This window comes from Xenopus laevis, chromosome 3L, assembly GCF_017654675.1.
Source record: "Xenopus laevis strain J_2021 chromosome 3L, Xenopus_laevis_v10.1, whole genome shotgun sequence".
In the NCBI taxonomy this organism is placed as follows: domain Eukaryota; kingdom Metazoa; phylum Chordata; class Amphibia; order Anura; family Pipidae; genus Xenopus; species Xenopus laevis.
The window spans coordinates 23,635,461-23,662,949 of record NC_054375.1 but is presented as its reverse complement, the minus strand read 5'-3'; the positions used below and the strand labels follow the sequence as shown (position 1 = coordinate 23,662,949).

The window sequence follows — 27,489 nt, the reverse complement described above, 5'->3', positions numbered from 1 at the left end:
AAAGACTTGAGGGGTGTTAAAGACATTTACGGGAGGAGGTGTAACATAGGAAACCTGCTCTTCCTGGAGTCTCTCTCTATGCCTTCGATCAATCTGGATAGCCAGATGCATGAGAGAATCCAGAGAAGACTGTGCGGGAAAATTTACAAGACTATCTTTAATAGTCGGAGCCAAACCAACCCTGAATTGACTCATAAGAGCCGTATCATTCCAGCCCGTCTCTACCGCCCAACGGCGGAATTCAGTACAATAATCCTCTGCCCGCCGTTTGCCTTGTTTAAGGGCACGTATGGCAGCGTCAGCAGAGGCGGCACGATCAGGATCATCGTAAATAATAGCCATGGCTTTAAAGAAAGCCTCTAAGGAGAGACGGGCTGGATCCCTTTGAGACAAACTAAATGCCCAGAGCTGGGCATCACCCTGTAACAGCGTAACTACAAAATTCACCCTAGACTCCTCAGTAGGGAAGGAATAGGGTAAAAAACTGAAATGCAGTTTACAGGCCTCTTGGAAAGTAAAAAACTTACTTCGATCCCCAGCAAACTTCTCGGGGAAAGGAACCTTGGGCTCATGGAAGGTACTACCAGCAAGTGGAGAAGTACTTGCCTGAGGAGTAGTATTACTCGGACCAGGAACAGGCTGTTGCTGCATCATGTCAAGTCTGGAAGAAAGACCGTGAAGACATTGCACAATGTAGTCTTGCTTGTCCTCCTGTTCACCAAGTCTCTGTAGAAGATTTGCCAGAATCGCTTCCGAAGGAGTGGTGGAAGCAGTAGCTTCAGCTGGCTCCATCTTCTTAGTTATTGGCCCAACGTAATGTAACGTTCGGTATCCCACAACCCAGAGTAAACCCCAATGTCCCGGGCTCGGCTCACGCTTCGGCCTATAACCGCCGCCTTTCACGTCGGGTGGAGCCCTCCGCTACTCGGATGCCGCCAGGACTTAATAGTGAGGAGACTGAGGGAAGAACTCTGGGCGAGCAAGGGAACTAAACGTAGAGTTAACAAAGTCCAGGAACGGGCCAAGTCAAAACCAATCGGAATGCGGTACAAAATCGGTAAACAGCAGAGTGGTCGAGGTCACAGGCCGGGTCAGCAACTAACAGGGTCGAAGTACAGAAACGGAATCCAAAGAGTAGTCGGGAACAAAGCCAAAGGGTCAGGGCAGGCGGAAGTCAAACAGTAATCAGGAATAGCCAAAGGTCACAACAAGAATCACAGAATAATCACACCCAGGAACGATAAACAGAACCTACGTTGGGCAAGGCAAAAAGGACTGCTGGCCATTTAAAGATTTGAATTTGGCGCCACAGGACGCTGGCGAATCAGCGCCAGCGCCTGCGCCTTTAATTACTGCGCATGCGCGCCGCGCGCTCCATAGGAGCCGGCGCCTGAGGCCTAGCCGCATCGGCGGCGGCGGAGAGGAACGGGCGTCCCCGTCGAGGGGGCGACAGGCGTCCCTGTCGTCCCCTCGGTAAGTTTATAACACCATTGAGATGTGTTTCACCATAAATAAATATTAAATCAGTCACAGATGAGAGTGCTGATCCTTCTATGTTATATTATGCCTTCTTGATCCTGCACCTCTTGCACCCTTTTTGATACTAGCTTACTTGCCCCCTCCTGGAAAAAATTTTGTGGACACCATGGCTGAAGGGCCACAGTTTTGGAACATAGATGTAAATAGTCATCATCTTGCCCTTGCTAGTTCTTGCTCTACCTATTCTGTGGGTAGAGTTGTAGGCAGTTTCCCTAGTCAAACCCCTTAAATACTGCTTTAAATCATAGTGACTTTTGGCAAGGCTGGTTGCTATAAAAAAGTAGGCCACCCTTTGATCTGCCTGCTCTACCAATAATACTTATACATAATAGAATTGCTTTAAATCAAGGTTTACCTCTAATAAATGACACCAAAAATATACCCACACCAATAGTCACTTGAGTAGATGTTAATTCTGGTGCGTTGGCCCCAGATCTTCAGGGAAATAGATCAAGTCAGTTAAAAAAAATGTCACACACTAGATCCTAGTTGATCCTTTGTTGACATGAACGTTTTGTTATCAATTATATGTTTTTATAATTTTCTTCTTTTTTTTTACAGAGCAGACTGGGAATTGGGAGATGATGAAATAGAAACTTTTAGAATTTTCTATTCGATCGTACGATCTTAAAAATTCTTCGACTTCGGATGTCGGCGCACAATACCGCTCCTGGTAACTAAGAGCCGAATTTCCGGTTCTCAAATTGCTATTGCGCTCTCTGCACTAAGCGTCGTGGACCGCCCCTGCCCTCTCTGGCGCTATAAAGGTTAGTGCCGTGGGGAGGGGTGGGGGGCGGCGAAAGAAGGCCGTCTCAGGCGGCATAATAGCAAGAATCGCCCCTGTCCAAATGGTATGGCACTTCATGTTCTAGGGCTAGACTGGTATGAAGGGATATATTGCCTTTTTGCAAACATACAGCTGGTATTTTGCAGATCTTTATCTAAAAAGTGTTTCAAGTTTATGAGGAACTGCTTCTATGTTTTAACAGTCGGATACATTCCAGTATAGGGTGTCCATATTGTGTCCATTGTCCCTCTTTAGATGTCATTGTGCTGGGATTTGATGGGACGGAACTTTTCCCCAAGCACAGCTCAGTGCTCTGTCAGCTAATATTATGCCCTTGCAGTGATTTGACAAGCAATTGATATTTACAGTATGCTGTATCACAAAAAGCATAACCGCAGAGGGATGGATTGTACCATATGCAGAAATGCTTCTAATTGAAGAAATCTTGTTCTAAGAGAAATAACCCATCAGGACCTGACTGCTTAAAAGAAACTTGTAAGTCCTAATTTAGTCAACATTTTTAAATGTTAAGTAGGTCTCAAAAACAGGTCTTGGAAAAGTGGAATTTATGCAATTTCCTTTATAAGGAATTTTTTAAATATTAGTGGACTGTACACATTTTATGAAGACAAAGGATATCAGGGCTAGTGTCATTACTCATCTGTCTTCTACAGGAATTTGCATATCTTAAATTAACTGCTTACGTGCCACAGATTAGAATTTTAGGGGCAGATTCACTAACTTCGAGTGAAGGATTCGAATGAAAAAAATTCGAATTTCGAAGTATTTTTTGGGTACTTCGACCATCGAATTGGTTAAATTCGTTCGAATTCGAACGAAATCGAACGAATCGAAGTAAAAATCGTTCGACCATTCGATAGTCGAAGTACTTTCCCTTTAAAAAAAACTTCGACCCCCTACTTCGGCAGATAAAACCTACCGAAGTCAATGTTAGCCTATGGGGAAGGTCCCCATAGGTTTGCTAACCTTTTTTTGATCGAAGGATTTTCCTTCGATCGTTGGATTAAAATCGTTCGAATCGTTCGATTTGAAGGATTTAATCGTTCGATCGAACGAAAAATCCTTCGATCGATCGATCGCAGGATTAGCGCTAAATCCTTCGACTTCGATATTCGAAGTCGAAGGATTTCAATTCGAGGGTCGAATTTCGAAGTATTTTTAACTTCGAAATTCGACCCTTAGTGAATCTGCCCCTAAATGTGTATATTAACTCTCAAGATTTGTTTGTTTGAGGTTGAACATAAAATAACTCCCAATGCTGAGGGCTCAGGGTGGTGCACTTCCCCCATGTGGTGAGTAAATATTCTACCTTATGGAGACCCTCCTTCCAAATCTTATTACTATGATGGTTATAGTAACTACAGTGATGGTAACTACAATGAGGAAGAAAAAGAAGCAGATTTTGCTGTACAGAGGAAAAACTACAGACAAGTAGAACTCAAACGTGGCTTAACCAGCTTTTAAGAAAAACAATGTGAAAGGAATTCAGCAAGGTAAGTGACAACTGGAAAAGTAAATTGCCAATGAGCAACAGATTATTTGATAATTCTATTGATACTGCTTCCTCAAAAGCTAAGTGTTTTAAGGGGCATCATGATTTTTACCTGCTGATTCAGTCTCCCAGATAGAATCAGTAGCTTATTGGACTGTGCAGGGTACTGAACTGAGGGGATGTCTGACCACTTTTGCAGTGGCTAGTTTCTGCAATTTTACTACACCTCCTACAGATTGGATTAGTTTAAATTGGCTCACAATGTGCAATAATTCAAAATACAAAACTGTATGGCATCAAAAAACTCAGAATTGTGTGTGTATGTATTAGTGCTGTGCCAACAGATCTCTAGCAGACATAGGTTTGATCTAATGCCAAAATTACATTACAGAATTAATTTTTACACAATTCACACATGTTTAAGTATGAGTAACTTTGTATAATTTTAGGACATGAACAACAGCAGACTTTTCATATGGACAAGAACGTGGCAACCAGAAAAATGTAAAGGCCGTGGAAGAGGTTTACATAAAGGGCCAAATCCTTATTTTCAAGATGGCTCTCAAGGGGTGAGTGTTCCATGCTTTTCTATTGAAAGATGAGGGATTTACAGTACAGTTAGTAATCTAATAAAAAGATGTCGCAAATGTACCCCTCACACAAATTAAGAAGAAAGTTAGGTGGTGTACGTCGTTAAGTAGTGAGTAAGAAAAGAGAATTCGGCATAAAATCACCTCTCCATCATACTTTAAATAATAGGATATTTCTCAATAAAGAGTTAAAGCTTAACCCCCATATATCTCAATAAAAACTGCCTAGATCCCTATATGACTTAATTCTTAACCAAAAGTCTGACTACTATGGGATAGCACTAGGGCCACATTGAATATATAAAATCACATTGTCCCTTTTGTCCTAACAAGCTCATATCAAATGCACAATTGTGGGAAAACTGTTGAGTTTTATTTATTGTGATAGGATACTAAGCCAGTGTAGAAGTGCGTAAACTTGAGTCAAGAATTCATCAGTCTGTATACAGTGAAGCACAAAGGAAAGCAGATCTGAAAATATTTTCTTGAAAAAAACGTTGTATCAAGGTAGTCTTCTAATTTGCATACATTGTTATCCATCATTGCACTTTTACCACTCATACATCCAATTTTTGGGTACTTTTGGTACTTCTTTATTCCCCACATTTAGGTATAGTGAGATGAGTAATTTCCTATAGGATTGCAGAAATGAACACTTAAATCGTCATGCAAAAACTGAATGTGCCATGTCAACTTTTTTTCATATCCTGGGAAGAGAAGAGATCCCTGCCCTTAAAATGATACTGACACAAAAACCAACTTTTTAGAATATGAATGTACATTAAGGGGCATATTTATCAAGGATCGAATTTGAAAAATTTCAAAATTCGAATTCAAAAAGACCAACCGAAATTAAGTCAAAGTTTTATTTTTTTGGCAGGACTATGACAGGATTGGGTCTTCCGGTACAGCACCTGGCACAACAAAAGTGTCTTATTTTGCGAGGCTTTGTGACTGTGTATCTCTATTGGTAACTTAAAATATATATGTGTAACAATCTTCATGTTTTAAGCAATTTTGTTAAATGCTGTAAATATCAGGGAAAACATATCCGTTCCAACCAGTTTTATTTAATTTCATTCCCCAGGGACAAAATGTTCTTCATAAATCTGAGGTTTAGACAGTGATCTTATGTAGTGCATGCCCATTTTGTATTTGCATTTTGTTGTCATTTTAATACTTGTTTGCCTACATAGTTTTAATTGAAATATTTTTTTAAAAAATTGAGTCCTTTAGTGTTTCCATTTACTTTTTTCACTATTTTATATAAATTCTCTGCAATAAATAAAAATTTATTGTGATTAAATAGATAAAACAAGCCACATATGGGCCAATATTTCAAGATATCTGGCCAAGCAGTACAGGAGTGTGGCCAAATCGCTGATTGAACCATTGGCCAGCTGGTTGGATATCTGAAACAAAACGAGTGAGGAAAAGTTTAAATGCCATGGGCATAAAACATAGACAGGGCTGCTATTAGGTGGGGGGTACAGAGGGTACTGCAGTTGGGGTCCTGTGGCAGAGGGGGCACCAGAGATGGAAAGGTGCAATTTCAGAGTTACAAAAAATGTTTGCATTCGGTGGATCATGGGTGGTGTTTTAGCATAACTAGCAGCCCCACATTATTGTTGGTTGGCCCACCACCCAGGGACCCAGGAGACTGTCTAATATTTAGGGGCCCATGGGTAATGGGCCCTGATAAATTTGTAATATTGGGCCCCAAGTCTACTGATGGTGGCCCTGCATACAATAACTCAAAAAAGGAAGGTATAAAACATGATCAGTAATGCAACAGGTTAAATTGCTATATGTGTAAGATATGTGTAACAAGTATCAGGCAGCAGTTGATACCACCATTATAGGGACTCTTGCCCTGCTTGAGGGAGAAAATCATTCCCTTGCCCTTACCAGAACTTCATTTGGGACCTCCATGTTAAACAACAGGACAATCCCTTAATACTTCAGTTCTTTGTACCTATGGAGCTCCATTTGAGTCTAGAGTCCTGCAACAATCCCTCCGTTGGGAGGAATGGAGCTACAATTCTATAGCTAATAGGGTGGTTATATAATTTTGAGTGTCCATGAATTGTGTGTGTGGCTAAGCAGATTCTGGCCCATGGTCCTTAAACTCACCTATGGCTGGGTGCTGGGAGTTGTACTGTAAAAAGAACTACAGGGCCACTGGCTGGATAACACTGATATAAAGTCTTACTGTCCCACCTTTCCCTACTGTCACCTTCTTACCTACCTACTATACCTGCTGTTACTTTGCCTTAATGTCCCATTGTGCCCTACTATACCTGCTGCCCTCCCTGTTCCAACTTGCAACTTCTATCCTGCCAGGCATGACTGTGTATGGCCTTTGGCAAAGTGAACACAGTATCAATGAGTCTATGCCCAGGTGCAGACCAGCCAATAAGATGCTTGCTTTTAAACAGGTGACCAGTACATGAAGCTGGCAAAGCAAAGGTGGGCACATGCCATCTATACTCAATCTGATTGGCTCAGGCAGCTGAAGCTTCATAACAGTCATAACTGTCTTCATAACGGTCTTGACTGTTAGAGGAGCAGCAGTGCTGAGGAGCGACTGGATAGATTTCACAGATTTTTCAGAGCGATTTACAGCAAATTATCCCTATACCTCATAGATTCGCACATACCTTACCCCTAAACACATTCCTGTACTTTCTGACACTTATTAGCCCACACAGCATCATCCCTACACATTAACACACCCATCACTCATTCCCCTGCACACCCAACAGTTTTGTTTTGCAGGTTTTTTTCTTCTAGGTTTTCAGTCCTTACAGATTTGCTACTGATTGGACAATGTCTAGCAGGTAAGTCAGATAATTCCAAAGCTATAAGAGAAATTTAGTAGTAATAATATAGTATGTGCCAAACTGGCCTGCATTCTAGCAAATACTGCTGTGTCCATAGAAATGGTCACATTCTTATGTCTTATTTCTTATTGAACACAATTAATTCTGCACAATTTACATAAGCATTTCCATATAGGTTGTAGTGCATTTTTGGTGCTTGACCCTCTAGAATACTTGGTTGCAGTATTGGGGGGTAATATTCTAAATTAAAACCCAGTCTATTAATCCATATCAACATCAGATGTGACCAGTAGCTGCTATGTGTACCTTACACAAACTTTTGCAGCTTTAAATATAACATCCCTTAGTAAAACTATAAACATTTTTGGTGCCTGAAATTTTTGGGGTAATATATGTCACAAAGCTTGAATCAGATCTTTTAATTCATAAAAAACAAACTTTTGTGACTTTTAGTACATTAACCCTTATGTCAGACCAGTAAATCTATATCCAGGAATTAACCAAACTGTTCATTAGGGCATTGGCACAGAGAGAAATTTCAAAAGTTCTAAATTTCCTCTCTTAATTTATATAAAATTACTAGTATTTTAGTATCGATAAATACATTGAATGAAATTGCAAAAATCTCCCTCTCTGCTCCATTCTCTCTTATGTAACTGACAAGTTTCTTATGTAACTGCCACTCTTTCTAATTACCTTCATAATGACTATTAATCAAAATGCCTGGGATAAAAATACAAAAATAAAATTAAACATGGAATATTTTAATTTCAGGCAAGAGAAGATAAGGACATACACCGAGGCTTTGTCATCTGACCTCGAAGTGCCGGTGAAAAAAAGATGCATCACGGAGGCCACTGAAAATACTGCCAGGTAGTAGATGAAAATATTCTTACATTTTGTAAAAATGGTAGTGGAGGTGAGAGGACACATGGACACAAATCCTTTTATATTGTGTGTGTATATAAATATATATATATATATATATATATATATATATATATATATATATATCCATTTGTCTCAAAATTATAGGTGCGCTGGCAGCAAAAATGAGCACACGCTGGCAGCTTCAAGGTGATATGGGATGAACACACATCCATTAGGGCAATGCAGACAGGGATTTCATAAGGGTTTATGCTTCTCTCTTTTACACCAATCAGAATTGGATAAAGTCTCTAGTATTTCTGGGCAAGTAATGCACACAATAGCCAATATCCTCACAGCGAGGCCCATTTATCAAAGTCTGAATTTATCTCAATATTTTCTGAAAAATACTCCAACCACATCCACACAGGTTTTTTTCCCCTTATTTATCAATACACTTGTCCAAAAATTTCCTGTGCGAATTTTTCAGATTTTTGCCCGAAAACCACAAAATCTTCGGATTATTGCATGAAACCCGGCGCAGATCAAGATATTTTTGGGACTTTTCCCATTGACTTATTGTATATGCAACCTCGGCAGGTCTGCGATGTCGGAATTTTATATTCAGACTGTTTTTATCCTTGGGGTATAATTAATCCAGTAAAAACACAATTTTTGGGGGTTTTTGGAATTCAGAGTTTAATAATTAACCCTCTTTGTGTGTCATTATTTTAAACGAGCTTCATAATGCATGTTAGCAAAAGACCTACGGATAGAAATGCAAAAGAAAGATTCTGGCAGGTAGTAGATAAAAATACTTTGTTTATTTGGCAGAGATAGAAGTGTAAAGCAGCTATATTGCCAGGGGACACAAGGATACAACCCTTTATATTGCTATATTACATTATAGGTCCTATAAGCCCATCAAGTGCAACTCTTCTCAAACCTTATACAGGTAGTGTTCCCCTAGAAAGATGTGAATTACCATTTTACTCAAACTCAAGCATTGGGGCATTTAAAGCTAAAGTGTAAACAAATAACATTAATATGATTTTTATCTAGTTCATCTTTTAAAGACCTTCATACAGCTGCCATATTATTAGCACTTATGGGAAATAACCTTATTTAATTGCATAAAGTGTAACATTCACCTCCTTATTTTTTACCCTCTTTTCAGGTCTGAAACAGCTGCAGCTGCCAACACCGGCTTTTACCAACTCCTGGGTAAGATATTCTCCTGCACTTTCACCATAAAAGGGAGGCTGACTTAGGGGTAAATTTATCAAAGAGTGAAGTTCCGCCACTAGAGTGAAATTCCGCAGCTCTCAATTCATTTCTATGGGATTTTGAAAGGCGTATTTATCCATGAGTGAAAGTTCACCCATTGATAAATACGCCTATAAAAATCCCATAGAAATTAATGGAGAGTGGCGGAATTTCACTCTAGTGGCGGAACTTCACTATTACCTTCACTCTTTGATAAATATACCCCATAGGTGCTAAATCTCCCTAGTGCACTGATTCATATCAACCAATCAGGAAACAGTTCTGATCACTCTGCTACAAGTTATTTTATGGGGCCACATTTACAAAGAGAGCACTAGGTGCAAATGGCAAAAAATGGTGCGATTTATTTTTATTACCCTTCTTTTATATTACTAATATATACATGACTCTAATATATACATATATATCTGTTTGTAAACTGATCAAATTGCATTAGCAGCTGCTGTATATGGGGATTCACATGCCCCCCATTTGTACTGGGCTCTATTGCACTAGTATTGTCACTCACTGCAACTAAGTGCATAGTAAGTAGGCACAATAGTGTGTTCATGTGTGGTTGAGAGAACCACCTGGGCACAAAAATCACTGCACTTATATTTGGAGATTCTACAGGCGCATTGTGCCAGTTTCTGCACCTAGAGCTGCACCGGAGCTTTGTAAATGAGGCCCTTTACTGGTTGCTAGTGGTAACTACACCTGTGTTACTTAATAAGTTCCAAATATTTAAAGCAACTCTTTCATGCTCTCCTTTATTGTAAGGCTTGTGGTTCAATATGAAATAGACTGCTAAAAAGCATTAGCCTCTGTGTTTTTCTGAATTTTTATGTGATATCAGTGTCATCTTTGCTGCTTTTCCAGCCATAACAGTGACTGCTATTAATATTGTGGTTGATACTGGAGGATGGCAATGTAGCTATTGCAAAAAAAAAAAAACAAAAAAAAATAAGAGCATAGCATTGATGTGGCTTATATTGTTTAGCAGTCTAATTTCTGGTGAAAATGTTTCTTCTATTGGTGCTCACAATTTTAAATACTTTTTTTTTTAGAACATCATCAAATTGGAAAAGGCCTGGCAATAGACTCCTGCAGGAAACTTACTGATAAGGTAATTATTGTATTAACACATTGCCACAGGGATGGACAGCAAGATAAGTGAGGAGTATGTATGTACTTTAGTTTATAGGGAAAATTTACCTTACACATTGTTACATTATCTCAGTCAGTTGGACATATGTAGAAACAGTGCATAAACACTCTCTGAACCAAAAATAAATACAGGTATAGGATCCCTTATCCGGAAACCCGATATCCAGAAAGCTCCAAATTACGGAATGGCTGTCTCCCATAGACTCCATTTTATCCAAATAATCCAAATTTTTAAAAATGATTTCCTTTTTCTCTGTAATAATAAAACAGTAGCTTGTACTTGATCCAAACTAAGATATAATTAATTCTTATTGGAAGCAAAACCAGCCTATTGGGTTTATTTAATGTTTAAATGAATTTCTAGTAGACTTCAGGCATGAAGACCAAAATTACAAAAAGATCCGTTATCCGGAAAAGCCCAGGTCTCGAGCATTCTGGATAACAGGTCCCATACCTGTATATATATTTTTACATGCAGACATATCTGATGCCACAGATTGAAAGAAAACAATGATAGTCTGTCTGTGATCACAGGGACTTGTCCCTTATTTTGTTCCACTGTGAAGTGATGGGTTCTGGGATTTGAAGTCCTTCTGTGCACCACTGCTATCATCATCATCATTAATGTAGCGTCAGCAAGTTATGCAGCACTTGCAATCATTTTACAAAAGTGTTACAGAATAAAATAAAATAATAAAATAAGATTAGAGTGCCTTACTCCCAAGAGTTTACAATCTGAAGGTTATGGTACATTTGGAGTATAAGGAAGAGGAAAACAGCTGGGGATCTATGAAGTTGATGTCTCATCAATTCAATAACAATTTTTTGCACCCTGCCCTGCACTTTAAAAATTGTTACTAAAATATCGATTCACTGAACACAGAAGAGTGATGCTGGCATGCATCTTTGAAAAAAGGTTTGGTGATAGGGTAGAAAGGAGGGAATTATACATGAGATACATCTGCCTTACATATGTTGAGCTAAGGTGGGAGATGTTAAATGCCCTGAATATACCATATTTCTTTCTCTTTAGTACCTTCTGGCTATGGTGAAAGTTTATTTCCAGCGTGCCAAGCTCCAGGAAGAAGAGTACACCACCTTGAACTTCTTTGCAGCCCTGTAAGTATCTTTCCTTTAGCCTATAAATGACAAGGGAAGCGGTATGTACAAAACATTTTTATGGGAGATACAAAGCTGTATTGAGAAGATGATAGACTCTGTTTAATTGTATGGGATTTTTTTGTAGTTGTACGGGGAGCATCTGGTAGTGCTGATCAGTCACATGTGGTACAGAACAATACGATAAATGTTTTTATTATATTTTGCTATACCACTTGTAACTTTTTGATCAGCACTACTAATTTTTTTTCTTGCACTCACTCTAGAGCAGTGATCCCCAACCAGTAGCTCATGAGCAACATGTTGCTGTCCAACCCCTTGGATGTTGCTCTCAGTGGCCTCAAAGCAGGTGCTTATTTTTGAATTCCAGGCTTGGAGGAAAGTTTTAATTGCATAAAAATGAAGTATAGGGCCAAGTAGAGCCTCTTGTAGGCTGCCAGTCAACATAGGGGCTACCAAATAGCCAATCGCAGCCCTTATTTAGCACCCCAAGGGACTTGTGTTGCTCCCCAACTCTTTTTACATTTGAATGTGGCTCTCGGGTAAAAAAGTTTGGGGACCCCTGCTAGAGAGCCTGACACGGACCTTAACTAATCACACCATGTCAGTAGTAGGGCACAAGCAATAAAGACCCAAGCCACTAAAACTTGACAGACTCGGGGGGGTTGTATATAGAAAGTCAGTTCCCTTGTGTGTTCTATATTTTGTTAACACACATTGAGGTATATTTATCAAAGAGTGAAGTTAATAGTGAAGTTCCGCCACTAGAGTGAAATTCCGCCACTCTCCTTAATTTCTATGGGATTTTTATAGGCGTATTTATCAAAGGGTGAACTTTCACTTCACCCATTGACAAATATGCCTTTCAAAATGCCATAGAAATGAATTGAGAGCTGCGGAATTTCACTCTAGTGGCGGAACTTCACTCTTTGATAAATTTACCCCATAATGAATATGGTTCCTTTAAATTAAAATATGCATTGGAGTGTTATGTGACATTGATGTATTTCACCTTTAGGTTTCTGGCCAATGAAATGGAAGAAGAAACAATCTTCCATGACCTGATTTACCCCTTGGGCCTCGGGGTTGAGTATCAGGTTAAATGGCAGGAGCTGAGGAGCAAAAAACTGGAGTTGTGGGTGAGGATGGGCTTCAAAGCATGGGTGAGCAGATCATCCTGTGAGGAGGTGAGTATTACTTTGGAAATCACAATCTACATTTCCTGACCTTTATGATCATTTATGGATGTCACTGCACTGTACATAAAAATTTGACAAAGATAGAGAAGATGAGTTTGTACACTACATATAGATACTTTGATGATAACAAACAACTTACATATTAGAAAATAACCAATAAAATGGCACTAGGAATGTGCACAGTTGCTGAAAACTGCAATAGTCAAAGCAATAATGCAATTTGTAAGACTAAGTCATGGCCTAGTATTGGTATGGTTTCAAAATGCTGTGTAATAATTGTATCATAATTAGAGCGAAATATGATCCTTAATAAACATTTAATGTAACTTTTATATGTTTATTTTTCCTTTAGGCAATGGAAGATAACCCAACACACTGGGCATGGAGGCGTGAAAGGCACCACAACCATGGTTTGGCCATCAGGTTCCACGCAAGACAGAGGGACTACTTATACTTCAGTCTCCCTTATATCAGCCCAGCTGTCTGCTCCCAGTGTGCGCCCAAGCCCCCAACTCCAGAGAAAGTCCGGCCAGACAAGGTAAATTACAATTATGTTCTTCCTATGGGAAGGGCCACAATGAAGAGGACGGGGTTGCCAGAGGTAGGGGGCCTTTAGAAATTTGAAAGTCAATTTCAGGGGCTACAAAGAGGTCAGAGGGTTGAGTTTGGGTGGTTTGCTGTGGGTTTGTGGTATAATGGGCATGGTTGAGGTGGATCAAGAGCATGCTTAGGCTTTTTGTTTTTAATTTATTCCCCATTCTACTTAGTTGACACAGCCCTCCCACCAGCAGGTCCAGGTGGGTGTTAGACTAATAACCAGAGTCCCTTTGTGTGAAAGGGCCCTTTAAACTAAACTAAGTAGTATGACTGAGAATTGATTTTTCAAAATATACATACATAAAAAAATGAATTATGTATTCTACTTGCATAATATGTATGTATTGGCAAAGAAAGGTGTATTCATGCAATGTGCTGTGTCAGCGGCATAATAAAGCAGTACAGGTGTCTTAGAACTGAAAACAGTAAGTGAGTTCCTTATAATGAACCAACAGAATAGTGTGACTAGAACCAGCTTCTCTGATGTACCGAACATTCTGAAATTGTGGCTTTAAAGAAAATTGTGGAGGACTAATGTTATGTCTCTGTTAATTCTAGGAGCTGCCATTCAAGATGAGGATGAAGAGAATGTGGAAGAAAGACAACCCATAAGTTCCACCCTCATCCTTTTATTTAGTACAACATCTATATTTTGTCATTTTATTATAGAGTTTAGGTAACTTATTGCCATTTTAATATTATTATAGCTTAATATATTTTAGTACAGTTATGGGATCCATAATCTGGAAACCTGTTATCTAGAAAGCTCAGAGTTACGGGACAGCCATCTTCTACAGATTCCATTTTAATCAAATAATTCAAATGTTTTCAAGTCATTTATTTTTTCCTTGTAATAATAAAACAGTACCTTGTTCTTGATCACAACTAAGAGCTAATTAATCCTTATTGGTGGTAGAACAATTCTATTGGGTTTAATGTTTAAAAAATTTTTTGGAAACAAGATATGGGCATCCAAATTACAGAAAAAGACCCCTTATCCAGAACACCGCAGGTTCTGAGCATTGTGGATAGCAGGTCCCATGCCTGCATTTATATTTAAATATATTTATATAGAGCTTTAAATTTAAATGTTTAACTACATATTAGTTTATAGTTAGATGCTGATATTTTAATACATATAGATATATAGACATATGTATAGACTTTAATAGAAATGTTTTTCTATATATTTGTGTTTGATTTAAATGTTGTTGAAAGTATATTGTATAGTTTGCTATAGTATAGTTATAGGATCGATTATTGGGAAACCTGTTATCCAGAAATTTCAGGAAAACCATCTCCCATAGACTTAATTTTTAATCAAATAATGCAAATGTTTTCAAAATGATTTCCTCTTTCTCCATAGTATTAAAAAAGTAGCTTGTACTTGATCCCAATTAAGATGTAATGAGTGTCAATTGGAGGCAAAACAATCCTATTGAGTTTATTTAATGTTTAAATGATTTTTAAGTATACATAAGGTATGGAGATCCAAATTACAGAATGACCCCTCATCTGGAAAACCCCAGGTCCTGAACATTCTGCATAACAGGTCTCATACCCCTGATCCCTTCCCCCTCTCCTTCCCTAACAGGACCCATACCTGTAGTATTTTAGTACAGTGTTGATATTTTTTATTTTTGTATTTTATATGTATATTTATTTGAAATGTATTTATCTTACCTTTAAATTGATAATATTGATAAATATAAATTATATATAGATAATGAACACATTACACAGAGACTGGGTGAAGAGCAGGGTGAACACACAGACGTCAATACAAGAAGTGGGAAAAGAGAGGAACACACAGATATCAGAAAAGGAGCAGGGAGTGCACAGAGATTAGGTTTGGAAAAGGGAGTAGCACACAGTGATTGGAGGTAAAAAGAAGGCAGGAAAATTTATATGGATACATGGAATTGTACACACAAATAAAATAAGGGATGGGGAAGGAGAGGGATCGGTAGTACAGCAGGCAGTGAGGGGGAGATACATGGAGATTGTGGCAGGACAAGAGAGAGGGCACAGAGATTGGGACAGACCAGAGTTTAAAGATAGTCCTAGGTGCTTGTTGGGAGCATAATATGTTGAATTTGTCATTATTATTTCTATATATTTTAGTATAGAACATTATGTTGATGTATACTGTAAATTATAGACTTTCTATTTAAATACTAACATTATTATTTATATTACAGAGAATTTAATTTAAATATTGATATTTAAATGTTATATTATACATATATATTTATATATATATATATATATATATATATATATATATATATATATATATATATATATATATTATAGAGTTTGATCCAGGGAGTTATCCGATCGCCTATTTTGGGGTCAGGAAGGAATTTTTTTCCCTCAGCAAGACTAATTGGCCCCTGTTTTACTGAGGGTTTTTCTTTGCCTTCCTCTGGATCAACTTATAAGGTTTTGAAGAATTATAAATAAAAGAAAGCATTTTCTTAAATCTAATTATGTGTCCGTCTCTTGATTGTCAGATTTAGTAGATCTGATTCATTACAAGGTATACATTCCCAGATAACCAGATGGATGGCTGCCTTTTGCTTGTTACATGTGGCCACAATTTACTGATAATTGTATTTACATTTAGGTTTAGAAACTGAGTGAACTGTAAAACATATGTGTGTGTATGTGACCGGCATAAGGACTTGCCCTCCATCATCTTTGGGGAAAGGCCAAAACTCTCTGTCCCCTTGTTCCCAGACACATATATGTCCCTGCAGCAAAACCCACCTTGTTCTCACACAACAAAAAAAAATCCCAGGTTTGAACACAGAATCCGCTTCTGCATCTGAAGCTTGAAGGAGAATGGAGGAAAGGATTTTAGATATTTTTGTATATATTACACACACAGTAACCAACTGCAAATGGCTCATAAAAGATGCTGCATATCAAGCCCCTGTAGAGGCACCGCAGCATAAATCTGATGAACATTACATACAGTATCACATTTGTCTTTGGAAAATCCTCTACCAACTTAAAAAGCATCAGGAATTTTACTGTTGCTATGGTATTGCCTTTACGATATCATAAAATGTACACATATATATATATATATATATATGTACCCCTTAGTGTCTTTTTTCAACCTTATCTACTATGTAGCTATGAATTTGCACAACATTGTGTTAATTTTTGGGACAGTGGTAGCATTTCTATGCATTAGTCATTTATATAACAATAGGCAGTCCATTTAATACCTTGTATTTTTTTCCTTCTGTATATCGCTATATTTGCTTGTCTACAGCCATTAGTTTGCCGATTGGGGTTGGCTATGGCCAGAGGTTCGGTTGTGCAGAGAAGAGGCAGACAAGCACTTGGGGAGAGCACACCACACTTAGTACAGAAATCTACATCACAAATAGGAAATCAGAACAAGTCTAATATAACACCAGTACGAAGAAAAGAAAGAGGGCGATGACTAGAGAACCTTAAATGAGAGAGTGGAATAAAAAAAAAGGAGCAGAAAAACTTGGATGGAGGATCAATAGGAAAGAAACCAAAAAGGAAATGTTAGAAGAAAAATGTTTGTCACATGATTATCAATGTGCGCCCTATGTAACTGAACCCCACAGTGTAGAAATGTAAGGCAGCCTCCTTGTATATAGCATTATTTGCTAGTGGGGTCTATAATCTTCCTTTCTGCCTTGGTTACAGGTGCCCCTTGTGAATTAATGTTCCAGACAGGGATGAGTTTTTTGTGTATACTGTAGTACACCACCAAGATCTTGAGAGCTGTTACTCATAGTAGAGCGGCCAAACAATTAAAAAAAAAAAGTGTAACAATCAGAGGTTTGACTGTACCAGAAAGCCAACAAAGCTCTATATTGAAGGAATTGCTACTCATAAACCAGTCCCTGACCACAAAATAGTAATTGTATAGTAATCATAGTAACAGTCCCTGGTGCTATGAGCTATCTTTCATAACCCTGTATTCCCTCACTTGCTAAAAAGCCATCCAACCCCTTCTTAAAGCTATCTAATGTATCAGGGAGAATCCAGTCTGTGAACAGACTGGGTGCAAGTTGTGGCTGACATTTGCAGAGTGGGGATGTGACACTTCCAGCGCAAAGTTTGGATATGTGAATAAACAATGCAATGCTTATGCCTTCATTTGTTCAATGATTATTTTTATTTTGCTTAAAAAAATAATTGCAATAGAGGATTTACATTAATGCGACCCATCGGCGCCCATTCGCAGCATTGTAATCCAATATCGCCCTGCCGTTAGTGGGCATATCGGGTTGAGATCCACTCGTTTGGTGACCTCACCAAATCTAATAGTGTATGGCCAGCTTTAGACGCAACTCGCTGCATTTCCATCCAGTTTTCAATGTTGTAGATGTCCAGTTCAAAACCACACTGATGGCAACCCTATCTCTTATCTATATTCTGCCTTAGTAAGCCCAATACTTTAATTACATGTATTGGATCTATTACATAGAAATCAGTTATCCAGAGAGCTCTGAAATACAGAAATGCTAACTTAGAAATTTGCCTCACTTGAAAATTCTTTTATTGGCCCAATTATCGTTCAGTTTTCACAAGGCTGAAAACCGAACAGAAACTTGAGACCCGAACAGGTCTTAGAAAAGCTGAACTGTTTCGGGTCAAAACCGAAAAGGTGGCAACCCTAGACATACAGTATGCTTAATATCTCTTTGGTTCAACTCCTTAAGCACATATAGTCAGCACAGCAGCACTCTACAATAAATAATATCGTACATACATGTTCCGTGCCTTTATATAAGAACTGTTATTTATATTCCATATACGGACACCCAAAGTGTAGTAGGTGTTTAGTAAATCTTATCTGTGTGATTGTTTTTTTTTTATATGTATGATTCATTAGTGTGCTTCTTAAACCTTACATTTTTCTTACTTCAAAATATGCAGCTATACTGTTTATCAGTGGTGAACTTCGAAATATTGTGGCTCAGCCAATTAGACCTGGTACGTTCAGTAATTTATAGCACAAGCAGGACCGCCATCATCAATCGCAGGGCCCCATACAACAAAATTTCCTGGGCCCCCTATTGGTGGTCAGGACCCCCCATAAAAAACATTTGTGGACAGGGCCCCCCCATTTAAAAATATTGGTGGCAATGGCGGCCCTGAGGACAAGTACAGCAGGCCTGGACTGAGAATTAAAATAGGCCCTGGCATTTCAGGTACACAAAGGCCTAATAAGCTCACACAGAGGCCGAAACAGCCCCACCAGCCCACTAAATACTGACTTTTTGTGGCACCTTATAGCAGACCCTCTGGCATTTGCCAGAACCCACAGATTGCCAGTCCGGGCCTGAAGTAGTGTCGGACTGGGATGCCAGGGGCTCACCAGAAAACTTTAGACCGTGGGCCCATTTTGCAAACTATTATACCATGTTTTACCATAAAGAAATAGGGAATGACCATTAAATAGGCCAAATGGCTACAAGCAAAAGGGCCCACTGACACCTGGGCCCACCGGGAGTTTTCCTGGTATCCCAGTGGGCCAGTCTGACACTGCTCAAAGTATCTTTTCTGCAGCTTTTAAAAATGTTTGGTTAAAGATTAAAATAGTTAAATAATGTAAAAATAGTTGTATAGTGTAAAATAATAAAGGCTATTAGTAAAACAGAATTAATAACGATTTTCTGTAGTTTAATGAACTGACAATAATAGCATAACCAATCAAGTTATTGTCACCGGAAATTGAGGTTGGAAGACATTTATTTTATAACTGTTTTGTATAAAGTTATCGAACGTATGACAGTCTTTCTTTTAGTGGACAACAAGAGGGCGCTCTATACTAGCAAGAGCAGAAGATTGAGAAGATTGAGCTGTGTAGGCATCCGTGGCGCGCTTGGGACTATGGGAGATGAGGCAATATGGCTGCCGCTTATGAGAGAGACAGGAAGGCGCAATAGATCGTGGGAACTGCTGAGCTGCGCTGGGAGTATCTGAGTGATTCGCACTCTACTGGGACCGAGGTAAAACGGAAATGGGAGTAGGAGCTGGAGCAGTTGTACCCCGCTATAGATAATGTTGTATAAGTGCGGCCCAGCAGCAAGTTACCCGGGCTCAGGCGCAGAGCAATGGAACCTAGTGTTTTTAAGCCTATTCATATATTTGCATTAACAGCTCAGCTCTGGAGGAGGAGAATATATATTCATACAAACACATATACGGGACTATTTTGTACAGCTTGTTGTTGTTTGCAGTGTCCAACTTATAAAGAGCTCCAGCTGCTGAACTGCACAGGGACAACCTTGGACTGACAGCAGGATGGTGTGATCAACAACTTCATTGCTGCTTCCAGCACAGAGGCAAACATTTTGGCCATGTCTCCAAAACAACACGACCCAGTGAACAAAGACACATGCCTTACATTAGGATGATGAATACACTATGGTCCTTGTATTTTATGACACAATCTGGGGGGTTGGTCACTTTTGAGTTAACTTTTAGTATGATGTAGAGAGTGATATTCTGAGACAATTTGCAAGTGGTTTTCATTTTTTACCATTTAAGGTTTTTGAGTTATTTAGCTTTTTTATTCAGCAGCTCTTGCATTGTTAACGATCTGGTAGCTCGGGTCCAAATTACCCTAGCAACCATGCATTGATTTAAATAAGAGACTGAAATATGAATAGGAGAGGACCTTACTAGAAAGATGAGTAATAAAAAAAAAATAAAAAAATAAAAAAAAGCAGCAGTAATAAGTGTGTAGTCATACAGAGCATTTGCTTTTTAGATGGGGTCAGCGACGTCCACCTGAAAGCTGGAAAGATTCTGAAGAAAAAGGTAAATAATTCTAAAAAAAAATAATAATGAAAAACCAGTGGGAAAAGTTGCTTAAAATTGGCCATTCTATTACATACTAAAAGTTTGCTTAAAAGTGAACCACCCCTAAATATTTTATGACGTGGCCCCCAAGCATTTCCTGATACATACACAGCCCGGGCCCTGTCAGGATTCCCTGTCCTCTAGTGTCTGGGTGGCTGCACTTTCTATAATGGATCCCCAACCTTTTTATACCTGTGAGCTGGGTTTAAATACAAAAAAAAAAAAAGTTGGGGAGCAACACAAGCATGAAAATAATTCTGAGGGGTGCCCTGTAAGGACTGCATTTGTTTTTTTTTTGGTAACCTCTTTGTGGACTGGCAGATTACAGATCGGTCTATTTGGCAGTACACTTGGTTTTTACGCCTCCAAAATATTTCTCCATGTCAAAAATAAGCACCTGCTTTAATGCCACTTGGAGCAACATCAAAGGGCTTGGTGAGCATGTTGCTAGTGGACCACAGGTTGGGGATCACTGTTCTATATGGAAAAGCCTTTTTGATTTTTTTTATTATTTGTGCCCCTGAGGAAGACCCTTAAGGTCGAAACACGTTGGGCTCACCAAATATAATTTTGTAATTTTTCCTTTTTTAGTAATGAATGTATTTTTCTTCAATTAGGTGTGCTATTCGTTTTGATTATATTTACTATATGGAAAAGCCAGCAGGAGGGCAGGACATTAAAGGGGTGGTTCACCTTTAAGGTTACTTTTGTTATAGAATGGCCAATTCTAAGCAACTTTTCAATTGGTTTTCATTATTTTTTATAGTTTTATAATTATTTGCTTTTTTCTTCTCACTCTTTCCAGCTTGACCCCTTCTAAAAAAAACAAACAAATGCTTTGTAAGGCTACAAATGTATTGTTATTGCTACTTTTTATTCCTCCTCTTTCTATTCTGGCCTCTCCTATTTATATTCCAGTCTCTTGTGCAAATCAATATGTGGTTGCTAGGGTAATTTGGACCCTAGCAACCAGAATGCTTAAACTGCAAACTGGAGAGCTGCTGAATAAAAAGCGAAATAACTCAAAAAACACAAATAATAAAAAATGTAAACCAATTGCAAATTGTCTCAGGATATCACTCTCTATATCATACTAAAAGTGATCTCAAAGGTGAACAACTCCTTTAAGGGGGGGTATGCTGTAGTGCAGAATGTGTAGACTTTTGCTTCCATAGCAGCCCTACAACCCTAAATGTAAACGAGAAGCCTAGCCATGTTGATTCTAATACATTCTTAACATGAAATATTCCTTTCTCAAAGGGTACAAGCTTGCTGACATAGTTACCATATGCACCTAAACAGCCCGCTTGACCTTTATATCTAATGATGTTATTTGCCCTTTAACGGCATAGGTGTGCCGAAAACCTGAAGAGCGTTTGGTGTAAATGGGTTAAACCCCTGTTTCTTTACTGTCTGTCTCCTGATATTGTTGTGCTACAACTCCCTGCAGCATACAATCCAAGGTAAAAGGTTGCTGGGAGTATTAGGAAGGTACATCTGTTACAGTTCAATGCAGCACAAATGTGAAGCTTAGTGATCTAGATCAAAGGGCCAATTGCCTATCATATTTTTTATGATGATAATCTTTCTAGTGCCTTTGGAGACAGTGACACAACAGGGGTGATTGACAGCCTGTCAGCCATGTACAGAGAAACTCCATCCTTAAAGGCGAAGGAAAGGTTAAAACTAAGTAAATTTTATCAGAAAGGTCTATATAAATACACCAGTAAACTCTCAAAATAATGCTGCTCTGTTAAAAGAAACACCACATTTCTTTCCTTATATTGTGTACAAATCGGCTTCTGTATCAGACTTCCTTCTTTCAGCTCAAACCTCCAGGGCTCAGGCTTGAGCATGCCCAGTTATCTCCTTGTCTCCTCCTCTGCTGTAATCTAAGCTCAGCGTTATGAACGAGCAGGGAGAGACTCAGGCAGGAAGTAATGTCACAGCATGCTAATATGGCAGCTGCTATCCTAAACAAACAGAGACAGTGTCTAGAGATGTTTACTCAGGTATGTAAAAGCATTCTAAAGAATAAAAATGGCATTCTAGCTTGCATTATAGTGGCTAATCTATCGGCAATAAACTGCCTTGGTAGCTTTCCTTCTCCTTTAGGGATAATAAAGAAATTATAATTCTACAAAACTTTCCAGTATGCATTCATTAAAAATGTGCACTCTTTTTAAAGTTATTTGTAAATGTAATTGCTTTTGAAAGCAATATCTGGCGCTTTACATTTTCTGCCCTGCTGGTTCTGACTAAAACAATGTAGCAGATTACTAGACCTGGTGGTACAATTTTTTTTTCTTCGTGTTTAGCAGTTGCAGTCTGAAGATGAAGCCTGGGAAAGCAAAAGACAGTTACACACAGAGAGATTTTGTGTACAACTTCCAAGCTGGACCTCAGAAATTTGCACTCACGGTACCACTTCAGTTCCCGGTCCAAGAAAACCTTAATCACCTGCATGGACGCCTCATGCTGCTTCACAACCTGCCCTGCTTTGTAGAGAAAGGTAAGTCGATAGACTCATTTGATAGAAGAAGCTATTGCCTATGGGGTGAACTCAAGTGTTTTGTCACGTGTGATAGCAGCAGCACTCAAATTTGATTCATGGGGGGTTTTGTAAAAAATTTACAGTAAGTTTGCCCAAGAGCAGTAACCCATAGCAACCAATTAGCAGTAGGCATTTCCTGGTCATCTGTTCAAAAGCAATCATCTTATTGGTTGCTGCTCATGGGCAAACCTACTGCATTTATTATATAGGGGATAGACATTAATGGTAATTGCTCCATCCATGCAGGTGCACTCTCTGTTTAGGTAATTATTTGCTCGGACATTGGGCATTTCTGATATCCCTCCCCAAATATATAATTATTCTCCCTTTTCTTTATTCCGCTGGATTCACAGGTAGTATTATTAACTCTGCGTTGGATTCAGCCTTACTGGCAAGCTTTCTTGTTACTCCCCATAGGCAGCATGGGTTTGGCCTGACAAAAGACGACTAGCAGACATGATCATAAATTGCACTTTCTCTAGGTTTTTTTATATCCTGTACAGAGAGATACCATAATAGTTTTATTATTACAGAGATAAAGGAAATCATTTTTAAAAATGTGGATTATTTTGATAAATTGGAGTCTCTGGCAGACGGCCTTTCTGGAGCTTTCTGGATAATGGGTTTCCTGATAACAGATCCCATACATGTACCATAAAACCAACATAGGCATTCCACTGTACTAAACCCAGCTCAGCAGGAACAACCACCCCTTTAAATCTGTCCTGTGTGCTATAGGATTTAGAACAGAGGGTAGTGTACTGAAAAAAAAACAGCAGGAAAACTGCCCAAAATCCTGCTCTGTGTGCCATTGGCCTAAGTCATTATTAGCTTTATTAGTTATATTTGGTCTGGGAGGTGATACAAGGGCTTGTTCGCTGTTTAGCCGTTCTACCCAATGATTAAATTCTATAATTGCTTTAGGTGAAGATATGTTTCATTTACGTGCACTCAGGGGAGGAGGGGTGACAGGAGTCCCTTGGGGGTGGAGTGCGGGCCCCTGGGGTGGCAGCCCCAGTGGGTTCTGCACCCACCAGTCTGAGCCTAACTGTAAAATAGATATAGATATAAACTGAAAAAAGCTTCAGCACCTACTCCTGTGTACTATTTTGTTCTTATCCGCTGCTCATGCATAGAATACATGTTGCCTTCCCTTTATAAAGGAAAACTAACCCCCTGTTTTTATCCATTAATACCCCTATAGAGGCCCTCTCCTCAGTACCGCTGTCCCCCCATATTGGCTCTGTAACAGTGAGGGGCAGATTTATCAAGATGTGAGATTAGAACTCACCACAGAAAAACTCACTCACTTTCTATTCATTCTAATTGGATTTTTAAATATTTATCAAATGATGAACTTTATTGTTAAATACAATTTTAAAAAACCCATAGGAATTAAAAGAAAGTGAGTGAGTTTTTCTGTGGTGAGTTCTAATCTTGCATATTGATAAATCTGCCCCTAAGAGTAGTAGTAAGAGCCACCATCTTTGGCCACATCACATTCTGTTTTGGCTCCCAGGCAGTCCTTGTCGAGCAGAAACACATGCAAAGGGAAGAGTTCTGGATTCCACAGAGCATTCTCCTGATTGGCAACTTTTACTTGCAGATACCAACACAGTTGGGAAGAGGACAAGGGGGCCTCTGTAAAGAAGAGTTTTTTGTTCTACAGTATAGGACCACAGACCATAAAAATGCCATATATATTATACAGTATATAATACACAAAAGCCATGAATATCTTGTAAATTATATCCTTATAAACGGTGAGTACTGATGTCATCAGTTATAAACGGTGAGTAGTGATGTCATTTCTGTCACATGACTCACTGAAACTCGTGTAATACAATAAAGTACCCCCTGTTGCAAAATATGAGGATATTATTACCTTACTCGCTTCATTTTGCTGTGTTCTAGTGCTTTTATGAATATATAATTTGTCTCTATGTTCCATCTGGGTCATTCCCTTGTAATGCATAAACAAGATTCTCCGCTGGTATGCTGTTGCTGGCAGATAATGAACCAGTCACATAGCAGCTTGTTAGCATGACTTTGTGCTCACATGGCCTCTGAGAACACGGACAGCTGGCAGAGCACCTGACTCTGGGCAGCAGCCTGAAATATTTCAGAATCCACTACATTTTCAGGCACAGGAGCTAGTGTTTAACACATTCATTGCTGGATGATGAGTAGGAGGAATGACTCAGAAAGCACAGGGCTAATACTGCAGAACTGTGGTTACACACCTTGCAGGTAGGTTTATATAGACTAAAGAAGATATGGACCATACCTACTGTTGAATATTAAAGGAGATGTAAAGGTTTAATTGGGGACTAGAAGGGTGGGGGGCTCTATAAGTCCAGTAGCTAATCTTGGGCACGAGGCACGTTCCAAATCTAGCCTTGGTAGGTCCTTGACATCCCAAATATGGTCAATATAGCAAATAAGGAGTTGGCGTTCTTCAAGAAATTATCCTGGGCTACTGGGAATATTTGCACCCGCCTGGGGCACAAGGTTATTGATTGGACTCCCTGGGGGAGGGGGCCTTAAGCCACGAGCCACCATTTCATGATGATCTGTGTGCTGCCTCAGAGATCACCTGACCAGTAATACTGCAGCTGTAACTGTAACAGGAAGAAGTGTGGAAGCAAAAGACGGAACTCAGTCTGTTAATTGCCTCATGTGACCTAACATGTTTGGTTTGTTTGTGTGCACCATGAATTATATGATCCCAAGGGGCGGCCCTTATTTTTTAAAAAGGAAATTTTCTATTTATGATTACCCAATGGCGCATATTACTAAAAAAGTATATTATTATGAAAATTAGGGATGCACCGAATCGAGGATTAGGTTTGGGATTCGGCCAGGATTGGGCCTTTTTCAGCAAGATTCAGATTCGGCCGAATCCTTCCACCCGACCAAACCAAATCCTAATTTGCAAATGCAAGTTGGGGCAGGGAGGGTAATCATGTGACTTTTTGTCACAAAACAAGGAAGTAAAAAATGCTTTCCCCTTCCCAACCCTAATTTGCATATGCAAATTAGGGTTCGGTATTCAGCTGAATCTTTTATAAAGGATTTGGGGTTCGGCTGAATCCAAAATAGTGGATTCGGTGCATCCCTGATGAAAATGGTTTATTTACATGAGTTTTACATAGGAGCTGTTTTATGCAATATCATTTTATTGTTTGAGGGGTATAGTTTTTCTTTAAGAACATTTTCATGGGCCTTTACATTTACATTAATTACACATTTTTCTGTGATTTCAAAACTGTTTGTACTTAAAAAAGCTGTATATGTTTGTCTTTTGATGTTCTCTGCACTGTTGGTCCTGACTACATGTACCACTGAATGTAGTAGCCAGTTTATGTCCAAGAAAGACTATGATTCCCACAATGGCGTCCATGCTCTGTGGTTAAAAGACCTATAAAGGGACAGAGAGCAGCTCCATGTCATATTCCTTCTAAAATTGGAACGCGTTGCTATCCCTCTAAAGTAAAAAAGTCACCAAAGTGTGCAGGGCATCCCCTTTAATTCCGGTACATTTCTCACATAACAGACCTAAAGCAATGTCTGTGTCGCTTTGTGGAGGAAGAGACAGTCAAGGACTACGACAGAGAGGCTGAACTGGCCCTGGAAGCTGTGAGGTCACCTGAGGTGGAAGCAGAGAAATTAGCCAATACGTGGATGAAATCCTATACAGAGGTGAGAAGATTTCAGTGCCTCTATTTACAGGGATGAGATCCGTTATCCAGACAGCTCCGAATTACGGGATGGCTGTCTCCCATAGACTCCGTTTTAATCCAATACTTCAATATTTTTCTCTGTAACAATAAAACAGTATCTTGTACTTGATCTCAGCTAAGATATAATTAATCCTTATTAGAGGCAAAACATTCCTATTGGGTTTATTTAATGTTTAAGTATTTTTTTTAGTAGACTTATGGTATGGAGATCTGAATTATGGAAAGATCCCTTATCCGGAAAACACCTGGTCCCGAGCATTCCGGATAACCGGTCCCATACCTGTGCTAAAGCCTGCTGTGCTTTTCTCATACACCAGTTTACTAAATTAGAATGTGTTTTGTGACTGCAGACAACTTTGGAACATGCACGACCCGAAGAGCCCAACTGGGATGAAGACTTTGCCGACATTTACCATGATCTGATACATTCCCCGGCTTCAGAGACCCTTCTAAACCTGGAGCACAATTACTTTCTTAGCATCTCAGAACTGCTGAGTGAAAGGGATGTGGAGCTGAAGAAATTAAGGGAGAGGTATGTATCTCACATGGTGGGACAAAATCTGACCCCTCAACTACTGGCCTTGCCTCATTGTCAGTTCAGTTGCAAATTTCTTGCTTTGTGTGCATCCCGTACGGGGAAGTTCTTTGTTGGATTCGGTGTGTCATAGCATGAATTATGCATTCATCAAAGTCTTAAAGGGATACTGTCATGGAAAACACATCAGTTAATAGTGCTGCTCCAGCAGAATTCTGCACTGAAATCTGTTTTTCAAAAGAGCAAACTGATTTTTTTTATATTTAATTTTGAAATCTGACATGAGGCTAGACATATTATCAG

At 39.0% G+C, this 27,489-nt stretch overlaps 2 protein-coding genes and 1 long non-coding RNA gene across 7 annotated transcripts in view; all 3 read left to right on the top strand.

The window, feature by feature from the left end:
* Positions 1-3,498: 3,498 nt before the first annotated feature.
* Positions 3,499-6,997, top strand: LOC108710780. Its single transcript, XR_001934792.2, has 3 exons — positions 3,499-3,840; positions 4,289-4,408; positions 5,310-6,997. It is a non-coding gene; the product is annotated as an uncharacterized LOC108710780 (long non-coding RNA).
* Positions 6,998-7,067: 70 nt separating this feature from the next.
* On the top strand, positions 7,068-14,251 carry LOC108705931 (speedy protein 1-A-like). The gene is made up of 8 exons (XM_041586046.1): positions 7,068-7,269; positions 8,047-8,145; positions 9,317-9,363; positions 10,473-10,531; positions 11,606-11,691; positions 12,710-12,878; positions 13,243-13,428; positions 14,046-14,251. The coding sequence occupies exons 1-8, from the start codon at positions 7,259-7,261 to the stop codon at positions 14,097-14,099; spliced, it is 711 nt and encodes a 236-aa protein (XP_041441980.1). The 5' UTR covers positions 7,068-7,258; the 3' UTR covers positions 14,100-14,251.
* A 5,066-nt stretch (positions 14,252-19,317) lies between these two features.
* The window catches only part of c12orf4.L (chromosome 12 open reading frame 4 L homeolog), a 31,365-nt gene continuing 23,193 nt past the window's right edge, over positions 19,318-27,489 (top strand). The window contains exons 1-5 of one of the 5 annotated variants that reach the window (XM_018250616.2): positions 19,320-19,498; positions 20,263-20,312; positions 22,673-22,866; positions 26,465-26,610; positions 27,002-27,183. In XM_018250616.2, coding sequence (XP_018106105.1) covers positions 22,689-22,866; positions 26,465-26,610; positions 27,002-27,183 — 506 coding nt within the window. In that variant the 5' untranslated portion in view covers positions 19,320-19,498; positions 20,263-20,312; positions 22,673-22,688. Of the gene's footprint in view, positions 19,499-20,262; positions 20,313-22,672; positions 22,867-26,464; positions 26,611-27,001; positions 27,184-27,489 lie in introns of all 5 variants that reach the window. The other 4 variants (XM_018250617.2, XM_018250615.2, XM_018250618.2 and 1 more) reach the window with 4 other exon arrangements.

Excerpts from the sequence above, each read along its gene's own strand:
- LOC108705931 (XM_041586046.1), top strand. Across the intron at positions 9,364-10,472 it reads CGGCTTTTACCAACTCCTGG|AACATCATCAAATTGGAAAA; the intron begins GTAAGATATTCT and ends TTTTTTTTTTAG. Across the intron at positions 12,879-13,242 it reads GCAGATCATCCTGTGAGGAG|GCAATGGAAGATAACCCAAC; the intron begins GTGAGTATTACT and ends TTTTTCCTTTAG.